General features: G+C 44.4%; 1 protein-coding gene across 5 annotated transcripts in view; it reads right to left on the bottom strand.

The window, feature by feature from the left end:
• Positions 1-1,195: 1,195 nt before the first annotated feature.
• Positions 1,196-23,205, bottom strand: part of PDE8A (phosphodiesterase 8A) — a 156,284-nt gene continuing 134,274 nt past the window's right edge. For 4 of the 5 annotated variants that reach the window (XM_047846667.1, XM_047846665.1, XM_047846664.1 and 1 more), the window contains 4 exons: positions 21,785-21,917; positions 19,205-19,372; positions 3,151-3,280; positions 1,196-2,521 (listed from right to left, as the gene is read on the bottom strand). In XM_047846667.1, coding sequence (XP_047702623.1) covers positions 2,415-2,521; positions 3,151-3,280; positions 19,205-19,372; positions 21,785-21,917 — 538 coding nt within the window. In that variant the 3' untranslated portion in view covers positions 1,196-2,414. The remainder of the gene's footprint in view (positions 2,522-3,150; positions 3,281-19,204; positions 19,373-21,784; positions 21,918-23,205) is intronic. The other variant, XM_047846666.1, reaches the window with a different exon arrangement.

Below are 23,205 nucleotides of genomic sequence, written 5' to 3'. Positions count from 1 at the left end.
TAACACTAGTTGCCTTGTTAAGTGATCCGTCTTTTCTCACAACTGTTAGGTTTTTCTCTTGGAGCTCCACATTGAGTTGTGTGGATGTGTTTTGCTTATCCTCCTTGGGGTTCGGTGTCCCCTTTAAATCCGAGGATGTGTGTCTGTTAAATCCTGAGTGCCTCTCGGTTTATTCAGGATCTCCTAATTTAGACATGTTTTGTTTCATGCTTGACACATTTTGAAGTATTTCATTCTATCTTCCATATTTTAATTTTGCTTTCATTTTAAACTGTGCTGCATGTGGAGTAGCTTCAAGGCTTTCAATTTACTAGTTCTCTCTTTAGTTACGGCTGGCCTTCTGCTCAACCTGTGAAGTTTTGTTCCAATGACTATATTCTTCATATCTAGAATGTCTACTTGGTTCTTTTTCAAATATACTTATTTTTAAACCTATCGTGGTTTACACCTTATGGTTTCTGTTGCTGCTTTTCTCTCTTCAAACATGTTAGGCCTACTCCTCTTAAAGTCCCTTTCATATCATCCTGGCGTTCCTGGTTCTGGGTGGTGCACGTTCCAAATATTACATGCTCTGCTCTCTACCTCATGATGGTTGAGTTGCTCACCTGGGTAACTTCCTTTTCTTTCCTGGCACCTGGAGGAGAGGAGAGGGCTGTCTTCTACCTTGGCCCACGGTTGCCAACTTAGGTCAAACGTCTTCAAACGGGAAAACGGGCTTTTGTTCCCTTAGAAAAAGGGACTTTAAAAAAAAACATTTTTGATGTTTTAACTTGAAATGTATTTACTTTTGAGAGAGGAGCACAAGCATGCATTGAGTAGGGGAGGGGCAGAGAGCGAGAGACAGAGGGAGACAGAGAATCCCAAGCAGGTTCCCTGCTGTCGTCACAGAGCCTGACAAGGGGCCAAAGTCACCAACTGTGGAATCGTGACCCGAGCTGAAATCAAGAGTCAGACACTCTATGGACTGAGCCACCCAGGCGCCCTGAAAAAAAGGGCCTTCTGAGGGGCCAGCCCTCCCAGCTGTGAATGGGTATCAGTGGTGAGAAGTTTTCAATGTATCATCTGTTCTTCTGTGACCCTGAAAAACTTAACTATTAATCTTCTCTGGAATATAAAGGTATCTTATTTATTTAGAGGGAGAAGAAATGAAATCGTGTTAAATATCCTAAAACTCCAAAGAAAAGGTGACGCGTGATTTCTTAAAAACAAATAGTTTAATTTCATTTTTATCTGGGAAAAAAATACAACTTTAAAATGAGGTGACAAGCACTCTGACATCATGTGTCATCATGTGTCATTTTTCACGGTACTACACTTACTCAAGACGGAAGATACAGAACCTTTATAAATTTCTGGAATCGAAGATTCCCACCTCAGATGAAAACAGACTGGTTATAAAATGTCATTTCACTAAATATTCCATTTTTGTTCTCGCATAGGGAATATCTTGTAGAAACACTATAAAATAAGGCAGACTTTTGGGAATTCAGTGATAAAATTTTAGGAAAAAAGTGTTACGTCTTAATTTCTTGTACTTTGGGGAGTACCAAGCTCATCAGATGGCTAGAGCGGTTTCAGAACTCTGGTTTCTATACAGGAGTCTCTCCCCTCTCATGCTCTAGACTCAGACCCCCCTCCCCCCCCAAAAGACAGCTTTTCTCAATTAGCTTCAATCAGAAACGAGTTTAACATACACAAGTATTTCTGTAGTGCAGTAAAAATGTGTCATTTTATAGTCTCAATTTGCATTATGAAAATAAGTCTGTACACCCAAGTAATACATATTTAATGAATATGAATCATGTAATTTTGGTCATGGCATTTAAAGTTGGCTTTGGCTTTGAAGTATTTTAAAATTCATAGAAAATATTGAACTTCTAATAAAATAAATAAAACTTTTAATTGATATTAATCAACTTCAAAATTTCTTTAAGAATCAACTTCAAAATTTCTTTGTATTTTTCATTTGCTACTCAGTTTCAAAAGAGAAGTCACTTTCAGTAGTGTTCCAAAGTGAGTGATTGCACCTTCTATGATGTGAAAAAAGTTGCTAAAGCTCCGATTGCCGTTGGCTGTTCCTAAGTGCTGGACACGGTTGAGAGAAATTGTTTGCAACAAGAAATCCATCAATGTCGTCTGCAGGGTCACGCCAAGGTCGCTGTAAGGAAAGCCAGCGCCGACCCGTTCTCCTGTGACTTTCCGAAGAGGGCCCCCGCCGCCGGCCGGGTATGGACACTTGGTGGCGATGGCGTCAGCCGGTGGCTACGGGAGGCCAGCGATGTCCCCACGCGTGTTCACAGGCTCTGCAGCCTTGGGCCCTGTTCGCCCTAATACTGAAAGGACCGGGGATCTGGGTGCGTGCGGGAACCCCCGGCGCGCAGAGGGACGGAGCTTCGAACCGGCGGCGGGCCGCGCTATTCGGGGGGCGGCCGGAGGCTCCGCAGCTGCATCTCGTCCAGTCCTTTCCAGTATTTGAAGTTGTTGTCAAGATGCTGCATTAGCTCAGGCAGGTCGACAAAGGCTGGGGAGAAAGACAGGGATGTGACCCCCTCCCCGCCCCTGGTGACAAACGTGGGCTGAGCGGGGCGCGTTTAGAGGGGCAGGTGACAGCAGGTGTTTGCAAGCCCCCAGACAAGCGGCTGGAGGGGCTGCGGGTTCCCGAGGCCAAATCCCTATTCAATGCCTGGCAGCCCCTCCAGCTCTGGGAGGTGACGCAGGAGGGAGCGGATGTGCTAATGAGCATAAGGATCACAGAAGGGGCGGGGGATAGGAAGACAGTGAGCCCCACCTGTGGCCGTGACCAGGACTGGCTCTTCTGTCTCCCCCCAGCCTCCGGCTCCGCTTCACTTGACCGTCCCCTCCCGCCTGTCCCACTGCCCTGTGGGCCGGTGGGGAACAATCGGCCGGAGAGGGCAAAGCTGCGGAGTCTGCCCACCGGACACCCGCACCCCTGCGGGAGGGGCAGTTAACCAGTGGGGCGCAGAGAGCGCCCCGGCCTCAGGGGCCCTCGGTGAGGCCTCATTTCTTCTCGTCGGTCCTCCTCGAAAGTCTAAGCCCGCAAACACGCTCTAGAACCAGATGCACTATCTGCTACTCAACATCCGGCTCCCCATTTCGTTACTGGGGGAAATGCGCTGTAAGAGGTCTTACCGTCCCAGGCATCAAACATGTCCGTGATGAAGTAGTCAATGAAAGAGATCTGGGATTTGGGGATGCTGCAGGTGTTTCTGTCAAAAACCGGCATCACCACGGGCAAGTCCTGCTGCTTCTCCTCATCCGTCTGTAAAGCAGAAAATGCCCGAATTTTGACGCTCTGCTGTGTGGGTCCACTTCGGAGCAGCCCTGCGGGGGGCCTCTCCAGGCAGCCCCCTGGAGCCCGCTGGGAGCAGCAGCCAGAACCCGGCCCGGCCACAGATAACAGGTGTCCCCAGAGCAAGGTGGCTCTGTGCCAGGAGGGCCCCAGGACCCCTTCCCAGCCCTCATTTCCAACACCTGGAGCCTCTTGCTGGAGCTCCTTCAGATCCCCATGTGGACACACAGCGGCCGTCCTCCCACACCAGGCCTGCAGTGGCGAGAAAGAAATCAACCCCCATCATAAAGAAGGGGCGGGTGGCTGCTTCTCACCTCAGGCCAATCATTTTATTTGAAAAGGTTATGAACACCCTTGAGATCCTTGAGGTTAAAAAAAACAAAACAAAAAAAAACCCCTCTGGGAAGAACAGTTTTTATGTATATCCTGGGGAAAAAGGCAAGTTTATCTTGAAAGATACAAGGAAGCTTTTTTTTTTTTAAGTCTCTTTTTTGCCAAAGTGTCCTGGAGGAGGGTGAGGGGATGTGTACAGTGAGGCAGGGGGGCTTCCTGGAGCCCAGTGGGGACTCAAAGGGTCGTAGGTCACTGCTGGAGCCAGTTAAGGGCAGACAGCCACGTGAGGGGCAGGAGGACTGGAGGGGACCCCCAGCAGGTCAGTGACGTGGGGACAGGCTTGGTGGGGAGCTCAGAATGAAATGTGCAGGGCCGGGTGACAGGGGGCAGTGGCTGAAGGAGCTGCGGCCCCAGACATCCCGGGAGGGGTGGAGCCATCCCTCGGTCTTATACAGGCTCCGCCTAACCCCACTGTATTCGGGAAGAAACTGCAGTTGAATGGCTTTAAATGTTCCAAGCCCTCATTCCCCCCCGCCCCCTGCCCCCATGGAAACATCAACCATCACCACACTGGCTAAAATAACCTAACAGGAACTCTGGAAACCAGTCAAAGGTCTACAGCAACCAAGTGAAAGCCCAGTCAAGAAAAGCCACATTCAAAATGGTAGCAAATGCCATGGTGTTTTTACTCACCCTTGCCCCACCCTGTCCCCTGCCCAGTTCCCAGCTGCTCCCCTTAAACTGGAGGGAGTAGAGCTGATCCTGTTTGCATGATTGTAACCTACCTGGCAGCTGCCCAAAGGCCCAGCCTCTGTTTCACCTAACTCAGCTCTCGTGCTAAAGCAATGGCCAGTGCGGGGGGGCGGGAAGCTGCATGGGGTGACAGACACACATGCCTGGGGCAAGAGATCATGGGCGGAGACCTTCAGGATACCACGTGAGGCACCAAGGAGAAGCTGGGAGAAGATTCTGGGCAACTGCGACGTTCCAAAGCAGCTGTATATACTGTGGAAGGGAGAGGGCCCCACACAGGCCCAGACAAGACCTGGTCAGAAACGACCTGAGGGGAACTTGAGGCCGCAGGTGGGGCTGATCCCAGGGCCGGGAGAGTGCCCGGCTAATCAGTAAAGGACTTTCCCGACAGGAAGCAAACTGCCAAGACTTGGAGAGGTGCCCCGGCCGCCAACAAATGTCCAATTTTCAACACAAGACCAAAGAAAAGGGAGAAAATCAGCCTATTCAAAAGAAGAAAAGAAGCTAGCAGAAGCTATCCCTGAAGAAGTACAGGCACTGGACTTACTGAACCAAGATTTTGAAACTCCCATCTTAAATATGCATGAAGAGCAATAGGAAAACATGGTCAAAGGGCTGCAGGAAATGAGGAAAATGATATATGAACAAAATAAGAATATCCACAAAGAGACAGAAATTACAAAAAAGACCCAAACAGAAATTCTGGAACTGGGAAAAAAAAGGTTTAAAAAACTCATTAGATTCAACAGCAGATGTGAGCCAGCAGAAGAAACAAATCTGAAGACGGGACATATGAAATTATTGAGACTGAGGAGGAGAAAGAAAAAAGATGTGAAGAAAAGTGACAAGAGCCTAAGGGACTTATGGGATATTAAATGGACCAACAATATACATTATCAGAGTCCAGGAGAGCAAGAAAGGAGCAGACATTATTGGAAAAACAACAGCCGTAAACTATCCCTTGAAAACATATATCTCCCAAATCGAGAAACTTAACAACTCCAAATAGGATAAATCCCAAAGGAACCATATTGTGACACACTGTAACCCAACTGTCAAAAGCCAAAACTGAAGAATTTTAAAAGCAGGAAGAGAAAAGTGACTCATTGTAGGAAATTCTCTGTAAGATGATGAACTGATCTCTCAGGAGCAACACTGGAGGCTGGAGGCCGTGGAATGTTCACATAACGAGCTAAAAGACAGAACCTGTCAACGGGGAATTCTGGAACTAGCAAAACAAAACTGCTCTTCAAAAATGAGGGAGATCCGCAGACACCCCCGGGTACCCAAGGTGCCAGTGCTCAGGAGCACTGATGTGGCTTATGGGAAATGCTACAGGGAATCTGTCAGGTTGATGGGAAAAGGAGCCAGAGGGTAACCCCAAGTCCTATGAAGATGTAAAAATATCTCCAGTAAAGGTAAACACATGTATCTCTTTTTGCGAAGCGTCTGTTAAAATATTTGGCCGTTTTAAATTAGGCGGCTGGTCTTTTTATTACGGAGCTATAGTTTCTGAATATAGTCGTTCGTCAGATAGGATTTGTGGGTATTTTCTCCCAGCAAGGCGTGCCTATTCATTTTCATAGCTGTGTTTAGATGAGCATAAGTCCTGAATTTTGATTCTCATTTCTCAACTTTTCTTTCTGTGGTGGTGGTTTTCTGTACGTAATAAATTTCTGTGCAATTCTAAACGACCTAGACTGTTCTCTTCTGTTTTTCTTTAAAAGCTTTATGGTTTAAGGTTTTGTATTTAGGTCCGTGATCCACTGTGAAATGGTATTTCTCTGGTATGAGGTAGAAGTTGTGGTTCATTTTTGTTGGAAGAGATATCTAAGTATTCCAACACCACCTGCTGAAAAAATTTTTCCTTTCCCCACTGTTTATATAGATGTGGTCTATTTCTGGGACCTCTATTCTGTTCCATCATGTATCTGATATCTTTATGCCAGTGCCACACTGGCTTACTTTAAGCTCTAAAGCCAAACGGTGTAAATTTTCCAATGTTTTCAAGTTTGCTTTGCTTATTCAAGGTCCTTCACATTTCCGTATAAATTTTAGAATCCGTTTGTCAATTTCTGCAAACAACAAAACTTTCCCCAAACAACAAAACAACCCTGCTGGCATTTTTATTGGAACTGTATTGATGTATACACATCAATTTGGAGGAAGCTGTACGTTAACAACACTGAGCCTTCCAATCTGTAGACTTAGCATATCTCTACATTTTCGCAGGTGTTCTTTTTAAATTCTCAGTGATATTTTGTGGTTTTCAGTGTAAAGGACTGGAGTTCTTTTGTTAAATTTATTCCGAGATTTTTTATTACCATGTAAATGGGATTTGGCATTTAGTTTCATTGTCCCAGTGTTTTGGGCTACTCTATAAAATACAACTATATAACGAGCTTGTCTTATGACGTTGCTAAATCAAATCCTTATTAATGGTATTCATTGTTTGGTACACTCCTTAGAGCTCTCACTATAAAAAAAAATCATGTCATTTCTGCAAAGAGGAAAAAATTTCTTTCTATTCTTCGTACCTTTCTCCTCTTGCTTTACTGCACTGACTAGGGCAGCCGATACAGTGTTCAACAGAAGTGGTTCCCTTCCCTGGTTTCCAACCTTGAGAAGGTATTCGGTATCTCACCATTAAGTATAATGTCAGCTGTTAAGTGTTTGTAGCTGCCCTTTTTAAGGTTAAGTTCCCTTCTATTCCTGGTCTGCTAAGTCTCTTTTTGATGAATCAATGTTGAATCTTGTCAAATGCTTCTTCTGCATCTATTAACGTGTTTTTTCCCTCCTTTAATCAGCATGTGGTTATTGATTTTTCTGATACTAAGTCGACCTTGAATTCTTGGGGAAAAGCTCTAATTTATGATGAGATAGAATCCTTTTTATATACTGCTCAATTAAGTATCTCTGCATCTGCCTTCATGATATAGGATACAAGGGACTGTGGTTGTCTCCTGGTATTGTCCTTGTCAGGTACAATAATGTCAGGTAGCGGAATAATGGCTTCATAAAATGAGTTGCAAAGTATTCCCACATTCTCTAAATTCTAATATAATTTCGTAAGACTGGCATTATTTCCTCCCTAAATGTTTGACACAATTCCTCAATGAGACCTTTTGTGCCTGGAATTTTCTTTGTGGGAAAATCTTTAATAGTAAATTTTTTTTTTTAATTTTTAAGGTTTATTCATTTTTCAGAGACAGAGAGAGACAAAGTGTGAGCGGGGAAGGGGCAGAGAGAGAGGGAGACACAGAACCCAAAGCAGGCTCCCGGCTCCCAGCTGGCAGCACACAGCCCGAGGCGGGGCTCGAACTCACAGACCGCAAGATCATGACCTGAGCTGAAGATGGACACTTAACCGACTGAGCCACCCAGATGCCCTGTAAATTTTGATAAAGAATTTAACACAGGCCTTCACAGGTTATTCCTCTATCTTGTCAGTCTGGGTAAACTATAGTTTAAAGGGAATTTTTCCATCTCATTTAAGTTGTCAAATTTGTTGGTATAAAGTTCACAATTTAAACAATTATCCTTTTAATATCTGTAAGATTTATTATGACAATACCTCTTTCATTCCCGATATTGGCAATCTGTGTGTTCTCTTTTTCTCTTTGATTATTCTAGCTAGGTAGTGGCAAATTTTGTTAATTTTCTCAAAGAATCAATTTTGGCTCTGTTAATTTTTTCTGTTTTCTCCATTTCCTCATTTTTTGCTCTTACATTTATAACTTTCTTTTTTGTCTTTTTTAGGTTTTTTTTTTTAATGTTTTTATTTTTGAGAGAGAGAGTGCGTGCGAGCCGGGGAGGGGCAGACGGAGAGGAAACACAGAATCCAAAGCAGACTCCAGGCTCTGAGCTGTCAGCACAAAGCCCGACATGGGGCTCAAACTTACAAAATGTGAGATCATGACCTGAGCCAAAGTCAGATGCTTAACCAATTGAGCCACCCAGGCGCCCCAGTCTTTTTTAAGTGAAATCCAAGTCATTAACTTTAGGGCCTTTTCTTTTCATTTCATGTTTTCTCATCATATGTGTACTCTTTAATCCCCAGCCCCTCTTTCCCCTTCTCTGGTAACCATCAGTTTGTTCTCTGTAGTTAAGAGTCTATTTCTTGGTCTTTTACCTTTGCTTGTTTTGTTCCTTAAAATCCACATATGAACGAGATCATAAGGTATCTTTCTCTGACTGATTTCACTTAGCATTATACCATCTAGCTCTACCCATGTTGTCACAAATGGCAAGATTTCTTTTTTTATGTCTGAATATTCTTGTGTGTGTGTGTGTGTGTGTGTGTGTGTGTGACCTCATCTTTATCCTCACCAAGCAATGGGACATGTGGGCTGCTTCTGTAATTTGGCTATTGTAAATAACGCTGCAATACACATAGGGTGCGTATGTCCCTCTAAATGAGTATTTTTTGTATTTTGTGGGTAGTTTTTTTTTTTTATTTTTTTTAATTTTTATTTATTTTATTTTTTTAAATTTTTTTTTTCAACGTTTATTTATTTTTGGGACAGAGAGAGACAGAGCATGAACGGGGGAGGGGCAGAGAGAGAGGGAGACACAGAGTCGGAAACAGGCTCCAGGCTCTGAGCCATCAGCCCAGAGCCCGACGCGGGGCTCGAACTCACAGACCGCGAGATCGTGACCTGGCTGAAGTCGGACGCTTAACCGACTGCGCCACCCAGGCGCCCCTTGTGGGTAGTTTTTTAAGGAAACTTTATTCTGTTTTCCACAGTGGCCACACCAGTTTGCATTCCTACCAACAGTGCAAGAGAATCCTTTTTTTCCCATACCCTCACCAAGATTTGTTGGTTCTTGTGTTTTTGATTCCAGCTGTTCTGACAGGTGTGAGGTGGTATCTCATTGTAGTTGTGATTTGCATTTCCCTGATGAGGAGTGATGTTGAGCCTCTTTTCATGGGTCAGCTGGCCGTCTGTATGTCTTGGGAGAAATGCCTGTTCATGTCTTCTGCCCATTTCTTAATTGCATTGTTCGATTTTTTGGTTATTGAGTTGTATCAGTTCTCTATATATTTTGGATACTAGCCCTTCATTGGATATATCATTTGCAGATATCTCCTCCCACTCAGTAGGGTGCCTTTCAGTTTTGTTGTTTCCTTTGCTGTACAGAAACTTTCAATGTTGCTACAGTCACAATAGTTTATTTTTACTTTATTTCCCTTGCCTTAGGAGGCATCTCTAGAAAAATGTGGCTATGATCAATGTCAGAGATTACTGCCTGTGCTCTCTTCAAGGATTTTTAGGATTTCAGGTCTCACATTTAAGTCTTTAATCCACTTTGAGGTTTTTTTTTGTGTATAGTGAAAGAAAGTGGTCCAGTTTCATTCTTTTACATGGGCTGTCCAGTTTTTCCAACACCATTTGTTGAACATTTTTTTCCCATTGGATATTCTTTTCTGCTTCAGAGATTAATAGACCACATAATTGTGGGTTTATTTCTGGGTTTTCTGTTTTGTTCCGTTGATCTACGTGTCTATTTTTATGCCAGTGCCATACTGTTTTGATTACTACAGACTTGTAATATAACTTGAAATCCAAAATTGTGATGCCTCCAGCTTCGCTCTTCCTGTTCAAGATTTCTTTGGCGACTAGGAGAGTTTTGTGGCTCCATACAAATTTTAGGACTGTGTTCTAGTTCTGTGAAAAATGCTGTTGATATTTTGATAGGGATTGCACTAAATCTGTAGATTGCTTTGGGTAGTATCGGCATGTAACAAACATTTGTCCTTCCAACCCATAAGCATGGAGTGTCTTTCCATTTCTTTGTGTTGTCTTCAATATGTTCCACAAGTGTTTTATTGTTTTTGGAGTACAGGTCTTTTGCCTCTTTGGTTAAGTTTATTCCTAGATATTTTATTGTTTTTGGTGCAGCTGTAAATGGGATTTTCTTAGGGCCTTTCTATAATAATAAATTAAGATTGTAACTATCCCTTTAATCATTGTTTTAGTTTCATCCTATAATTTTGATCGATTTTCATTATCATTTCTTTTTAATGTTTATTTTAGAGAGAGAGAGAGAGAGAGAGAGAGAGAGAATGTGAGTGGGGGAGGGGCAGAGAGAGAAAGAGGGAGACACAGAATCCGAAGCAGGCTCCAGGATCTGAGCTGTCAGCACAGACCCCGACGTGGGGCTCAAACCCACGAACCTCGAGATCATGACCTGAGCCGAAGTCGGACGCTTAACCGACTGAGCCACCAAGGCACCCCAATTATCATTTAATTGTAAATATTTTCAAATTTCCCTTGTTATCTGACGCATGGACTATTCAGAAGTGTGTTGTACAATTTCCAAATATTTGGCATTTACCTAGATATGTTACTGATTTCTGATTTAATTCCTATGTGGCCAGGGAATATATTCTGTATGATTTCAATTCTTTTAAATGTACTGAATTATTTCTGTGGCCCCAACGTATGATGTATGGCGGTGAACATATCATGCATACTTAATGCATATTCTGCCCACTTAGGGTATAGGGTTTTATGAATATTTAAGGTAAGGTGATTGATAGTGTGTGAATTATCTGCTTTTACTGGTATTTTAATCTGGATGTGCTATCAATTGCTGAAAGAGGGTGTTAAAATCTCCAACTATGATTATAGAGTTGTCTGCTTCTCTGTCAGTTCTGCTTCATTTACTTGAAGTTCTGTTATTATGCACACTTAACGATTATCATGCTTTCCTATAGAGCTGACCCTTTAATCGATATGAAGTGTCCAGTTTATCTCTGGTAATATTTTCATCCTGATGTCTATTTTGTCTGAGATTAACACAGCCATTCCAGTCTTTTTATATTTAAAATGTGCATGATATATCTTTTTCCATTCATTTCTGTCTTTGCATGTATCCTTTATATTTTAAGTGTGTCTTCAGTAGACTACATGTAGTCAGTTGGCTTTAAAGAAAAACCCATTTTGATGAACTCTTTGTGTTTAGTCTACAAACTTTTAATATAAGTACTGATGTGATTAGCATTAGGGCTACCATTTTACCTCCCCCCCATTCCTGTTTCTCTTTTCCTGCCACTTTTGTATGTTTTAATATATTTTAGAGTTCCATTATATCTATTAACTACTAAGCAACACAGATTGCTCTACAGATTACCATATATATCCTTCACTTTTTAGTCTACTCGGCTAATAGATATTTTTAAGTTTTTTCGAGAAAGAGGGTATGCGAATGGGGAAAGGGGGGCAGAGAGAGAGAGAGAGAGAGAGAGAGAATATCTTAAGCAGACTCCACGTTTAGTGCAGAGCCCAACACAGGGCTCGATCCCACGACTCTGGGATCATGCCCTGAGCCGAAATCAAGATCAGATGTTCAACCGACTGAGCCCCCCAGGCGGCCCCGAGCTATCCTTGTAACTAGCAGTCATGTAGGATTTAGAAATCTTGCATCCGTGCACTTTTACTTTTCCCATCCTTTATGTTACAGCTGTCACATGTACTCTACAATGCAATGTTTTCACTTTTGCTGGAAATAGTCCTGTGTATTTAGAGACATTAAGAGAAGAAAAAAAAAAACTTCTATTTGCCATTTTAAAAAGTGTTTCTTTTTTTTAATTGAGGTATAATTGACATACAACATGATTCCAAGCTGGTATATGCTACAAAATGCTCACCACAATAAGTCAACATCCTCCACCACACATAGTTACAGAATTTCTTTTTCTTGTGACGAGAACTTTTAGGAGCTACTCTCTTCTACACAATACAGTATTAACTACAGATGCCATACTGTACATTGAATCCCCAGAACTTATTTTATAACTGGAAGTTTGTACATTTTGACTCTTTTCATCCATTTCTAGTTTAGGCATCTAGGCATCCTGTTGTCTGTATCTATGAGCTCTTTGTCTTTTTTTTTTTTTTTTAAAGATTCTAATAAGTGAGATCATACAGTACTTATCTTTCTGTCTGATTGATTTTCACTTAGCATAATGTCTTTAGGGTCTGTCCATGTTGTTGCAAATGGCAAGATTTTATTCTTTTTTAAGGCTGAATAATATTCCAGTGTGTGTGTGTGTGTGTGTGTGTGTGTGTGTGTGTGTGTATACACACACACCACTTCTTCTTTATCCATTCATCTATCAACGGACACTTGGGTTGCTTCTGTATTTTAGCTATTGTAAATAATGGTGCAGTGAGCATGGGGTGCATGTATCTTTACAAGTTAGTATTTTCCTGTTCTTTGGGTAAATACCAAGTAGTGCAATTCTTGGATCATAGGGTAATTCTATTTATATAATTTTTTGACGAATATCCATACTGTTTTCCACAGTAGCTGCCCTAGTTTGCATTCCCACCCACAGCGCAAGATGGTTCTTCTCTCTCCACATCCTTGTCAACACTGCTTGTGTTCTTGATTTTAGCCATTCTGACAGGTGTGAAGTGATATCTCATTGTAGTTGTGATTTGCATTTCCCTGATGATGAGTGATTGTTGAGCCTCTTTTCATGTGTCTCTTGGCCATCTGGATGTCTTCTTTGTGGAGAAATGTCTGTTCATGTCATCTTCTCATTTTTAAATTGCATTATTTGATTTTTGGGTATTGAGTTGTATCAGTTCTTTATATATTTTAGTTACTAAGCCTTTATCAGATGTCATTTGCAAATATCTCCTCCCATTTAGTAGGTTGCCTTTTAGTTTTGTTGATTGTTTTCTTTGCTCTGCAAAGAAATTTTGATGTAGTCCCAATAGTTTATTTTTGCTTTTGTTTCATAGGAGACATAACAAGAAAAATGTGATGGCTGATATCAGACTGCTGGCTGTGCTCTATGATTTCTATGGTTTCAAGTCTCACAAGTCTCTGTGTATAGTGAAAGAAAGTGGTCCAGTTTCATTCTTTTGCCTCCTTTGTCATAGATTAACTGATCATGCAATCGTGGGTTTATTTCTGGGTTCTCTATTGTGTTCCATTGATCTGTATGTTACTTTGGTCCTAGTACCCTACCGTTTTAATCATCACAGCTTTGTAGTATATCTTGATGTCCGGGACTGTGATACCTCCAGTTTTGTTCTTTTTCAAGATTGCTTTGGCTATCCAGGGTCTTTTGTAGTTCCATACACATTTTAGGCATATTTGTTCTCGTTATGTGATAATGCAATCCTTAGCAAAATACCAAAAGCATTTAAGTCTGTAGATTGTTTTGGGTAGTGTGGACAGTTTAACAATATTTTTCCAATCCATGAGCATGGAGTATCTTTCTGTTTTTGTCATCTTCAACTTCTTTTATCAGTGTTCTACACTTTCCAGAATACAGGTTTGTCACTTCCCTGGTTTATTCCTAGGGATTTAATTCTTTTAGATGCAATTACGAATGGGATTGTTTTCTCAATTTCTCTTTCTGCTACCTCATTTAGTGTATAGAACTGCAATGGCTTTCTGTATATTGATTTTGTATCCTGTAACCTTACCGAATTCATTTACCAGTTCTAGTAGTTTTTTTGGTGGTCTTAAGGGTTTTCTATAAAAAGTATGTCATCTGCAAACAGTGAAAGTTTTACTTCTCTCTTACCAATTTGGATGCATTTTCTTTCTTTTTGTTGTCTGCTGCAGCTATGACTTCCAGTACTGTATTGAATAAGTGGTGCAAGGGGACATCCTTGTCTTGGTTCCTGATCGTAGGGGAAAAGTTCTCAGTTTTTCATCATGGAGTATGAAGTTAGCTGGGGTTTTTTAATATACGGCCTTTATTACGTTGAGGTAGGTTCCCTCTAGATATACTCTGTTGATTGAGGGTTTTTGTCATGAATGGATATTGTAGTCTGTCAAATGCTTTTTCTGCCATCTATTGAAATGAACATGATTTTTATTCTTTCCCTTGTTGATAATGATGTATCGCATTGATTGATTTGCGAATGTTGAACCACCCTCGCAACCCAGGAATAAATCCCACCTGACTGTGGTAAATAATTTTTTTAATGTATTGTTCGATTTGGCTTGCTAATATTTTGTTGAGGGTTTTTACACCTACTGGCCTGTAGTTCTTTTTGGAGTTTTGTATCTTTTTGTATCTTTATCTAGTTTTGGTATCAGGGTAATGCTGGCCTCATAGAATCAATTTGGAAGCTTTCTTTCCTCTTCTGTTTTTGGAATAGTGTGAAAAGAACAGGTATTCACCGTTCTTGAAATATTTGGTAGAATTCACCTGTGAAGCTCTCTGGTCCTGGACTTTTGTTTGTTTGGAATTTTTTGATTACTGATTCAATTTTAATGCGGGTAATCACTGTTCAAATTTTCTATTTCTTCTGGTTCAGTTTTGGTAGGTGATGTTTCTAGGAATTTATCCACTTCTTCTAAGTTGTCCAATTTTTTGGCATATAATTTTCCATAATATTCTCTTATAATGCTTTGTATTTCTATGTTGTTGGCTATCTCCTCTTTCATTAAAAATGATTTTTTTAATGTTTATTTTTGAGAGAGACAGAGCGCAAGGTGGGGGGCAGAGAGAGGGAGACACACAGAATCTGAAGCAGGCTCCAGGTTCTGAGCCGTTAGCACAGGGCCCAACATGGGGCTCAAACCCACTAACTGTGAGACCACAGGTGAGCTGAAGTTGGATACCTAACCGACTGACCCACCAGGCGCCCCTCCCGCCCCATCTCCTCTTTCATTTCTGATTTTATTTGAAAAAAACATTTTTTCTTTTTGAGGCATTTGGCTAAAGGTGTATCAATTTTGTCGATCTTATCAAATCAGTAACTCCTGGTTTCATTGATCAGTTCTATTGCTTTTTAGTTTCTATTTCATTTATTTCTGCTCCAATCTATTATTTCCTTCCTTCTACTGTCTTGGGGCTTTGTTTGCTGTTCCTTCTCTAGCTCCTTTATGTGTAAGGTTAGGTTGTTTGAAATGTTTGTTTCTTGAGGTAGGCCTGTATTGCTATAACCTTCCCTCTTTGAACAGTTTTTGCTGCACCTTAAAGACTTTGAACCGCTGTGTTTTTCATTTGTTTCCATGTGTGTTTTGATTTCCTCTTTCCTTTTTTTGGTTGACCCATTCACTGTTTAGTAGTATATTTAACTGCCATGTGTTTGTGCTCTTTCCAGATTTTCTCCTGTGGTTGATTTCTAGTGTCATAGCATTGTGGTCAGAACGGCTTTGATCTTTTTGAGTTTGTGGAGACTAGTTTTGTGGCCCAATATGTGATCTATTCTGGAGAATGTTCCATATGCACTTGAAAAGAATGTGTATTGTTTTAGGATGGAATGTTCTGAGTAAGTCTGTTAGGACCATCTGGTCAAATGTGTCAATCAGCCATGGTTTCCTTGTTGATGTCTGTCTATTGATGTGAGTTCCAGTTAAAGTCCCCTACTGTTACTGTGTCACTGTTGATTTCTTCCTTTATGTTTGTCATCAGCTGCTTTATGTGCTCCCATGTTGGATGCATAGATATTTACAATTGTTTTATTTTCTTGTTGGATTGTTCCCCTTCGGACTATGTAGTGTCCTTCTTTGTTTCTTGTTATGATCTTTAATTTTTTTAATGTTTATTTTTGATAGAGAGGGAGGGGAAGAGAGAGAGGGAGACAGAGGATCCGAAGCAGGCTGTGTGTTATCAGTGCAGTGTCTGATGTGGGGCTTGAACCCACAAACTTCAAGATCATGATCTGAGCCCAAGTTGGGTGCTTAACTGACTGAGCCCTCCAGGCACGCCTATAATCTTTATTTTAAAGCCTACTTTGTCTGATATAAGTATTGCTACCCTGGTTTTCTTTTCACTTCCATTTGCATGATATGTGAGTCTCTTGTAGACAGCATATGGATGGGCCTTGACTTTTCATCCCATGTCTTTTGATTGGAGCATTTATTTAGTCCATTTACATTCAAAGTAATTATTGGTAGGTGTGTACTTATTGCCATTTTGTTACTTATTTTATAGTTGTTTTTGTGGTTTTCTCTGTTTCTTTCTTTGCTTGCTCACTTATGGTTTGCTGGCTTTCTTTACTGATATACTTGGATGCCTTTCTCTTTATTTTTTGCATATCTATTAACAGTTTTTGATTTGTGGTTACCATTAGGTTACATATAACACCTTATGCATATAGCCGTCTATATTAAGTTGATGGGTGCTTCAGTTTGAACCCATTCAAAAAGCACTACATTTTTATTCCTCTCTCCCCCACATCTTAGGTATATGGTGTCATACTTCACACCCTTTTATTTTGTGAATCCATCGACCGATCTTTATAGATATACTTAACATACTGCTTTTGTGCTTCCTACAGAGCTTACTCTTGCTTCATGGTCCTTCCTTTCCACTCAGAGTCCCCTTTAACATTCCTTGTAAGGCTGCTTTAGTGGTGATGAATTCCTTTGTGTGTCTGAGTAAGTCCTTATCTCTCCTATTCTGAATGATTGATTTGCTGGATAGCGTATTCTAGGGTGCAGGGTTTTTTTTTCCTTTCACTACTGTGAATATATCATGCCACCCTCTTCTGGTTTGCAACGTTTCTGCTGAAAAATCAGCTGGTAGCCTTCAGGGCTTTTTTTCCCCTGTATGTAACTGTTTCCTTGTGCTGCTTTAAAAATGGTCTTATCACTACTTTTCGACATTTTAATTACTACGTGTCTTGGTTGTGGGCCTCCTTGGGTTGATTCTGCTGCAGGTTCTCTGAGCCTCGTGGATCTAGGTTTTTGTTTCCTTCGCCAGATTTGAGAAGTCTCCGGCTATTTCTTCAGATACATTTTCTGCTCCCCTTTCTCTCTCTCTCCTCCTTCTGGGGTCCCTATAATGCAAATGTTACTACGTTTGCTGGTGTTGCTGAGTTCCCTTAATCTATTCTCATTTTTATGAGTCCTTTTTTTTTCTTTCTCTTGTTCGGCTTGATTGCTTTCCATTCCTCTGTCCTCCAGGTTGCTGATCTGTTCTTCTGCTTCCTCTGTTTACTCCATCTAGTGTATTTTTAATTTTGGTTATTGAGTTACCTCCGATTGGTTGTTTTCTATTTCTTTGTTGAGGGTCTCCCCGAGGTCCTCCACTCTTAAGTCCGGTGAGCGTCTTTATTACCGCTACTTTGAATTCTCTATCAGGCAGAGTATCTGTGTGACATCTCTTGTTGTGATTCTGTCCTGTTCTTTCATTTGGGACACGCTCCTGTCTTGTGTTGTCTAGCTCTCTGTGTTTGGAAATTCAGCTACGCCTCCTGCTCTCGAAAGGAGTGGCCTCATGAAGACGAGGTCCTGTGGTGCCGTGTCCCCTGTTCCCCGGGACCTGGCACCGGAGGGCGTCTCCTGTGTGTGGCTATGCCGCATTTGCCACCAGTCCAGTCATCTGCAATGGCTCTCTGCCTGTTGTGGGCAGGGTCCGGTCCCCGTGTTGTTGGTGGGCCTGTCTGGAGTTGCCTCGGACTCGAGTTGGGTCGGGCCACGGTTGAACAGGCATGTGTGGTTTTCTTCTGCTCCCCCTGGGGCAGGAGTCCCTTTGAGGGAGTCACTTGGAGGCGGTGCTGCCCCCCGTCCAGGCTGCTTGCACACTGCCACGTTCACGGCGCCGCTCTCGATGGGCTCCCGCTGAAGGCGAGTTGTTGGGGGCAGGGGCAGGTGTGCAGAACACAGAGGCCAGGTGCACGGCGTCAGCAAGGTTTGTGCCTGGTCTGCTGTAGGAGGGGACCTGGAGCCACTCTGGAAAACCAGTGAGGCTGGGTTGGAGGGGACGCGTCTGCAGCACGCGGCGTTGGGGGGTGGAGAGTGTTCCCACCGAGCTGGTTCTCACCGGCGTCTGGTGTATCTAGGCTGAGGGGCAGGGCAAGAAAACGGTGCCCACCAGCTCTTCTGTTTTCGGAGTTTTCCAAAGACCCCTGCCCTTCCAGCACGGGTTCTAAGACTAGTAAACAAACCCCAGGCACTCTTCAAACTGCTGTGTCTATGCTGGACCTCAATGGGGCTGTTTCTTTCACTGTTTCTGTCAGGTCAGGGGTTCAGTTTCTGATGGCGGTCTGCCCGTCTCAGAGCCAGGACTTGAGAAGTGAAACCTCTGGTTTCAAAGCCAAATGTCAGGGGGACTCGTCTTCTCGCCGTGGGTCTCCCCCTCTCCGTGCCCGCGGTGTCCCTCCCTCGTGCGGGTCAGCGTGGCTCCTCACGGTGTCTCTGCCCTTCCTGTCCCCTTGGATGTGGCCCCTTCTCTACATTCAGCTGTGGAGAGTCTCTTCTGCCAGTGCTCGGGTCATTTTCTGGGTCCTTGACCCTGCTGTGGGTGTTGGACGAGGTGGGCCCAGGGTCCTCCCACTCCCCCGTCTTCCCCAGAAATCGCTCTTCTCTCACCTTCATAGTTTCCGACACGGAGTCAGAAGGAGTGAGCATCACTGGTCTCTTATACAAAATGGGCCATTTTTCTCTGGCTGACTTCAAAGGCTTGGAGCCGCTTGACTGCGGGCCTGGATTAAGGTTTGTGTTTCTTGAATCTATGTGTATATGCTTTCAGTAAACTTGCTAAACCTTTAGCCATTGTATTCTCTAATTTCTTTTTCCTGCCCCACGAGGATTTTTCCTACGCAGAGAGAACACGAGGGGCAGACAACGGTGTAAAATGCTGTTAGGAGGAAACTGTTAACACCGGAATCTACATCCAGTGGAGATACTCTGCAAGAAAGGCAGCCAATACATTTTCAGATGAGGGAAAACTAATCAAATCCCTTAGCAGTGAGCCTATAATACAAGAATTGTTTTTCAAGGACAGAATTTCACTTAGAACTCTACGTCCTAGTTTTAATCCCCCGATCTCTAATGGTCTGTGTTTCTCTCTCTCAAGGAAGTGAAGAGGCTGCATCTCACCTGAGAAAAATATTCTTCTGATATGCGTGCGGCCCACTCGATGCACTGCTCCAGCGGTCGGCAGGGGTTGGACACGTCCGCACACTTGATGAGCATCCGTTTAATCAGAGTCCGGTTCTCTGGAGTCCGGAGCATAGTGTTTATGGCTTCTTCGTCTTTATTCGTTTCCTAAAACACAAGTGAGATTCAGAGCAATCCAAGTGGGCTCCCTGGGGCCAAGCTGTGTCTCACAGGTGGGGCCCCACGGTATGCCCGGGCCTATCCGTGACGGCTTCACAGAACAGTGCTGAGGACACCCTGAGCGTGGAGGTCAGCCCCTCCCTTGACAGAAAGGGAAAGCAAGGTCCAGTGAGATCCGAGCGGGACCCGAGAGTAGAGGGTAGCGCTGGAGGTCAGTCTTTGTGCCCTTCCCTTTCTTGGCTCTTTTCTTCTTCTCATTCTAGGTATTTCTCACAGCTGCTGTTTCTTTGTTCTAGTTCTACTGCTCCCCCTTGGGACCTGAGTGGTATCTTTTATCACACCTACCGAAAAAGAACGCGAACTCTAAACATAACGGTTTCTCTGCGCTTTCACCAAAAGGAATCTTGTGGGGCACCAGGCTCCCTGCTTCGTACAACCCAGCCCCTACCCCAGTCCCATGGCAGGTATAATCTTGGGAATTAGCCATCAGTGCACCAAGATGGTGTCAGATAGAGCGATGCTTCTGTAACAGTTACTCTCTTTTGACGTGCACTCATGAAAAGATCTGTGGTAGGCACGAAAAGCAGTATTACTTTATAGACGAGGGCACCGGGACCCAGAGAGGCGAAGAGATTTGTCCGCGGCTATCCAGCTGGGCCAGGATAAGAACTGAAGGTGGAACTTTAGTCCTGGGCTCTGTCTGTTCGAGGTGCTACATGCCGTCTGGTCTGCTATGGGTTCTGAACCCCTGGTATAATGGGCCCCGGTTGGAAGAGGGAGGACCGGGGCAAAGAGCACGGTCAGAGACAAGCCAGTCTCCTCATGCTTTCCGAAGGCGTCGATCACGTGATTTCCACGAGTAATCACAGTAGTCGAAAAAGGCCTGATGGTCTCGTCTCGGTGAGGACAGACATGCCATCAAGATGGGCGCGTGCCCGCCCAGAGCTTGGGCTGCCTCCTCCCCTGGACAGCCGCCAGAGTGGACACCACCAAGGCTGCCTCGACAGGTCTCCTTGCCCCGTGTCCCAAGGGCTTCGTGCTGGCTCCTCTCTTCAGCCGTGTGACTACCGTTTGGTCCCGCCAGCTGTACGGTATTTGCTCTCGTATTACTCTGTCCCTGCTCTGGCTCACTAGATGGACTTCTCGTCTCTCGGAAGTAACCCGAAGTACGGACAGAGGAGAAACGCGACTTTCGAGTGGAACAGAACTCTCAGCTAAGTCTCGGAACTGCCCAGACTCTCTGGAGGAAACGAGTCTGTGGCCGAAGTCAGCCAGGGGCAGTGGCCCAGGTGACACACTATCCAGGACAGGCGGAGCCACTAAAAAAGGTTGGTGCCGGTGCCCCTGCGCTGGAGTCCCTGGAAGGGAAGGGAAGTCAGAAGCAGGCTGACGAACTGGGAGAACAGGAGAGGAGGAAGGGAGCAGAGTTGTCATAGGTTTCAGAGGGGGTCACACAGGAACAGGGGTGAAGGGTAATGAGTTAGCCAAAAGCCACGGTCAGAGGACTTGCAGAGGTGAAGTGGGGTTAGAACTCAAGGAACGGTGATCCTGGCCTCCTGGGACACCATCCTGAGCACGGAGAAGGCTCTCAGGATGGTGACAGGAGCGGGCAAGGAAGGCAGCGGAGGAGTCAGTGAGCCGGTGCCAAGATGTTCAGTGTGTGGAGCAGGTAGAAGGGCCTCGAAGGAAGAGGGTTCGTGAAAGTAGACGCGATAGGTGCTGATCTCAGGCTGAATCTAGTAGAATAGGTCCCATTAAGTGCCTACCTTGTCCCCTGCCCCTTAGTCCTAGGTCTCGAGATTATGCCCATTGTACAGCCCGGGAAGGCGAAGAAGAACTTGGATGGGGACCCAGATCTGTCTGCTTCCATAGCTGTGGTCCCCTGCCTGGCCAGAGGCTTCGTGTCGTCCTTGCCAGGCAATTGTTGTGGCAACTCCACGCCTCAAATCCAGAAATGGGGGGTGGGGGGCAACAATAATGTCACCCTTAGGACCAAAATACAGGGTCCTTCTCAGCCTCTACTGTCCTGTGACCGAGACCAACAGAGGAGAGTCGCTGATGAGACATCATGTGCACAGTGGGGGTGGGGAATGAGACCCGTCAAGGGCTCCAACGGACCCCAGGATGCCCGAGGAGTGGGGAAGGGGATGCGTGTGAGAAAGGGCACAGGAATGGTCCACCCACCTAATGTTAGCTTCAGAGTTTCCGCATCTCTTTTTGGAGGTCTTTTTTCCTCCCAAGTTTTTACATAATTTTCCAACCAATAGATACTAAACCCAGCGAACCTGCTAGGGGAGCCCCTGCACAGCTCCCCGCCTCTTACCCCAGTTCCCCACAGCACAGAGGGGTCAGGGCCCCCGGTCCCCCATCCAGGTTCTCCTTACAGTCGGTTTCCCTTACCTCGTTTTCTTCTAGTGCCGCCAGGGGCTTGTTGATGCTATTGACAAATTTGTTGACGTGCTCGAAGTGTTTTGTCATTTCCGTGGCCAAGACCATGTCGATAATACCCTGGCGCAGCGTCCGATAGTCATTCCTGTTTCAGACAACAAATGAGAGGGCGCTACGCATTACTCATCCGGACCAGACAGGCACTCCTGATACGGCTGTGATCTGGAACTGTGTCCACGGCAGCTAAAATGCTCGTGTCCCTGGAAGTGGCAGGGCACACGTTGGAACGAGATCGTTAGTGAGGGAAAACTGAAGTGACAATCAAGGAGCTTGTGGGCAAGGCCTTACAGGCGAAGCGCTCACCATTCTGTAGTGCCGGGCTCGTAGCTCCGGGAAGAAGAGAACATGGCAGGGGCTTACAAAGGCAGAGATCTGTGGCTACAAAGAATGTACCCCCCCAGAGGAACCTTGAGATCCACCAATTTCAGTGCCCAGACACTTAGAGGGAAGATCTGACAGCTGAGCAACTCACTCCAGCCCTGGTTTTTATCTCTGGTTCACCTCTTTCCTCCACTCACCCCATTCCTCTCCCTGGACACAACCCAACTTATCAGGTCTTGCATATTTTTCCAGAGATAGCTGATGTATGTACCAGCAACGATGAATAAAACCTACTGAAATTCTAGAACATGGCAAAAGGGAGTTGTGTAAGATCTGGAATCTCCTTTTTAAAAAATCTCCTATAAAACATTCTTTAAAAATCCAGGTTAATAAGTACAGGTCCCTCCCCTGTACCAGGCCCCACGCTGGGCACCGAGGGTCCAGCGATGGACAAAAGGCACCGAACACCGTGATCTTACGGAGCTGAAGAAGCAAATGAGACATTAGACAAGTAATGAAAAATGATTTAAACACGTGATGAGTGCCGTGAAGGAACTTCGTACTGAGTAATCACACGTGAACTGAGGAGTCACACGTGAACACCGACAAGGGCGAGAGGGTTCTGGGCACAGGAGGGCGGAGTGGAGTGTTTGGAGCAGAGATGGAAGAGGACGGCTTCTCCGAGTCTCGGAGTCTCTAAAAGCTCAAGATGTCGGCACTGTCCTTGCCATCTTGAGATGTCAGGTCACAAAACTGCTGAGCCTTGAAAGCCTCGTGCTGAGAGAAAGCCACCGGCCACAAAAGACCACGTCCGGGGTGCACTATTTGTTATGGGTTGTGCAGAACTGGAGGCAGAACGTGCATCAGTGGGGTTGCCTGGGGCTGGGGGACTTGGGGGGGGGGTGGGAAGTGACTGCCGGTGAGTTTGAGCTTCTTCCTGGGGGGTGATGGCCACGCGACCCTGACTATACAGACCACTCTTGTACGCTTTAGATGGGTGAACTCTGTAGTATGTGACGCGCGTCTCAAAGCTGCTAGAGGGACCAACAAAC

Source organism: Prionailurus viverrinus, unplaced genomic scaffold, assembly GCF_022837055.1.
Source record: "Prionailurus viverrinus isolate Anna unplaced genomic scaffold, UM_Priviv_1.0 scaffold_40, whole genome shotgun sequence".
Lineage (NCBI taxonomy): Eukaryota > Metazoa > Chordata > Mammalia > Carnivora > Felidae > Prionailurus > Prionailurus viverrinus.
Note: the sequence above shows the minus strand (reverse complement) of the source record. Positions and strands in the feature narration are given on the sequence as shown.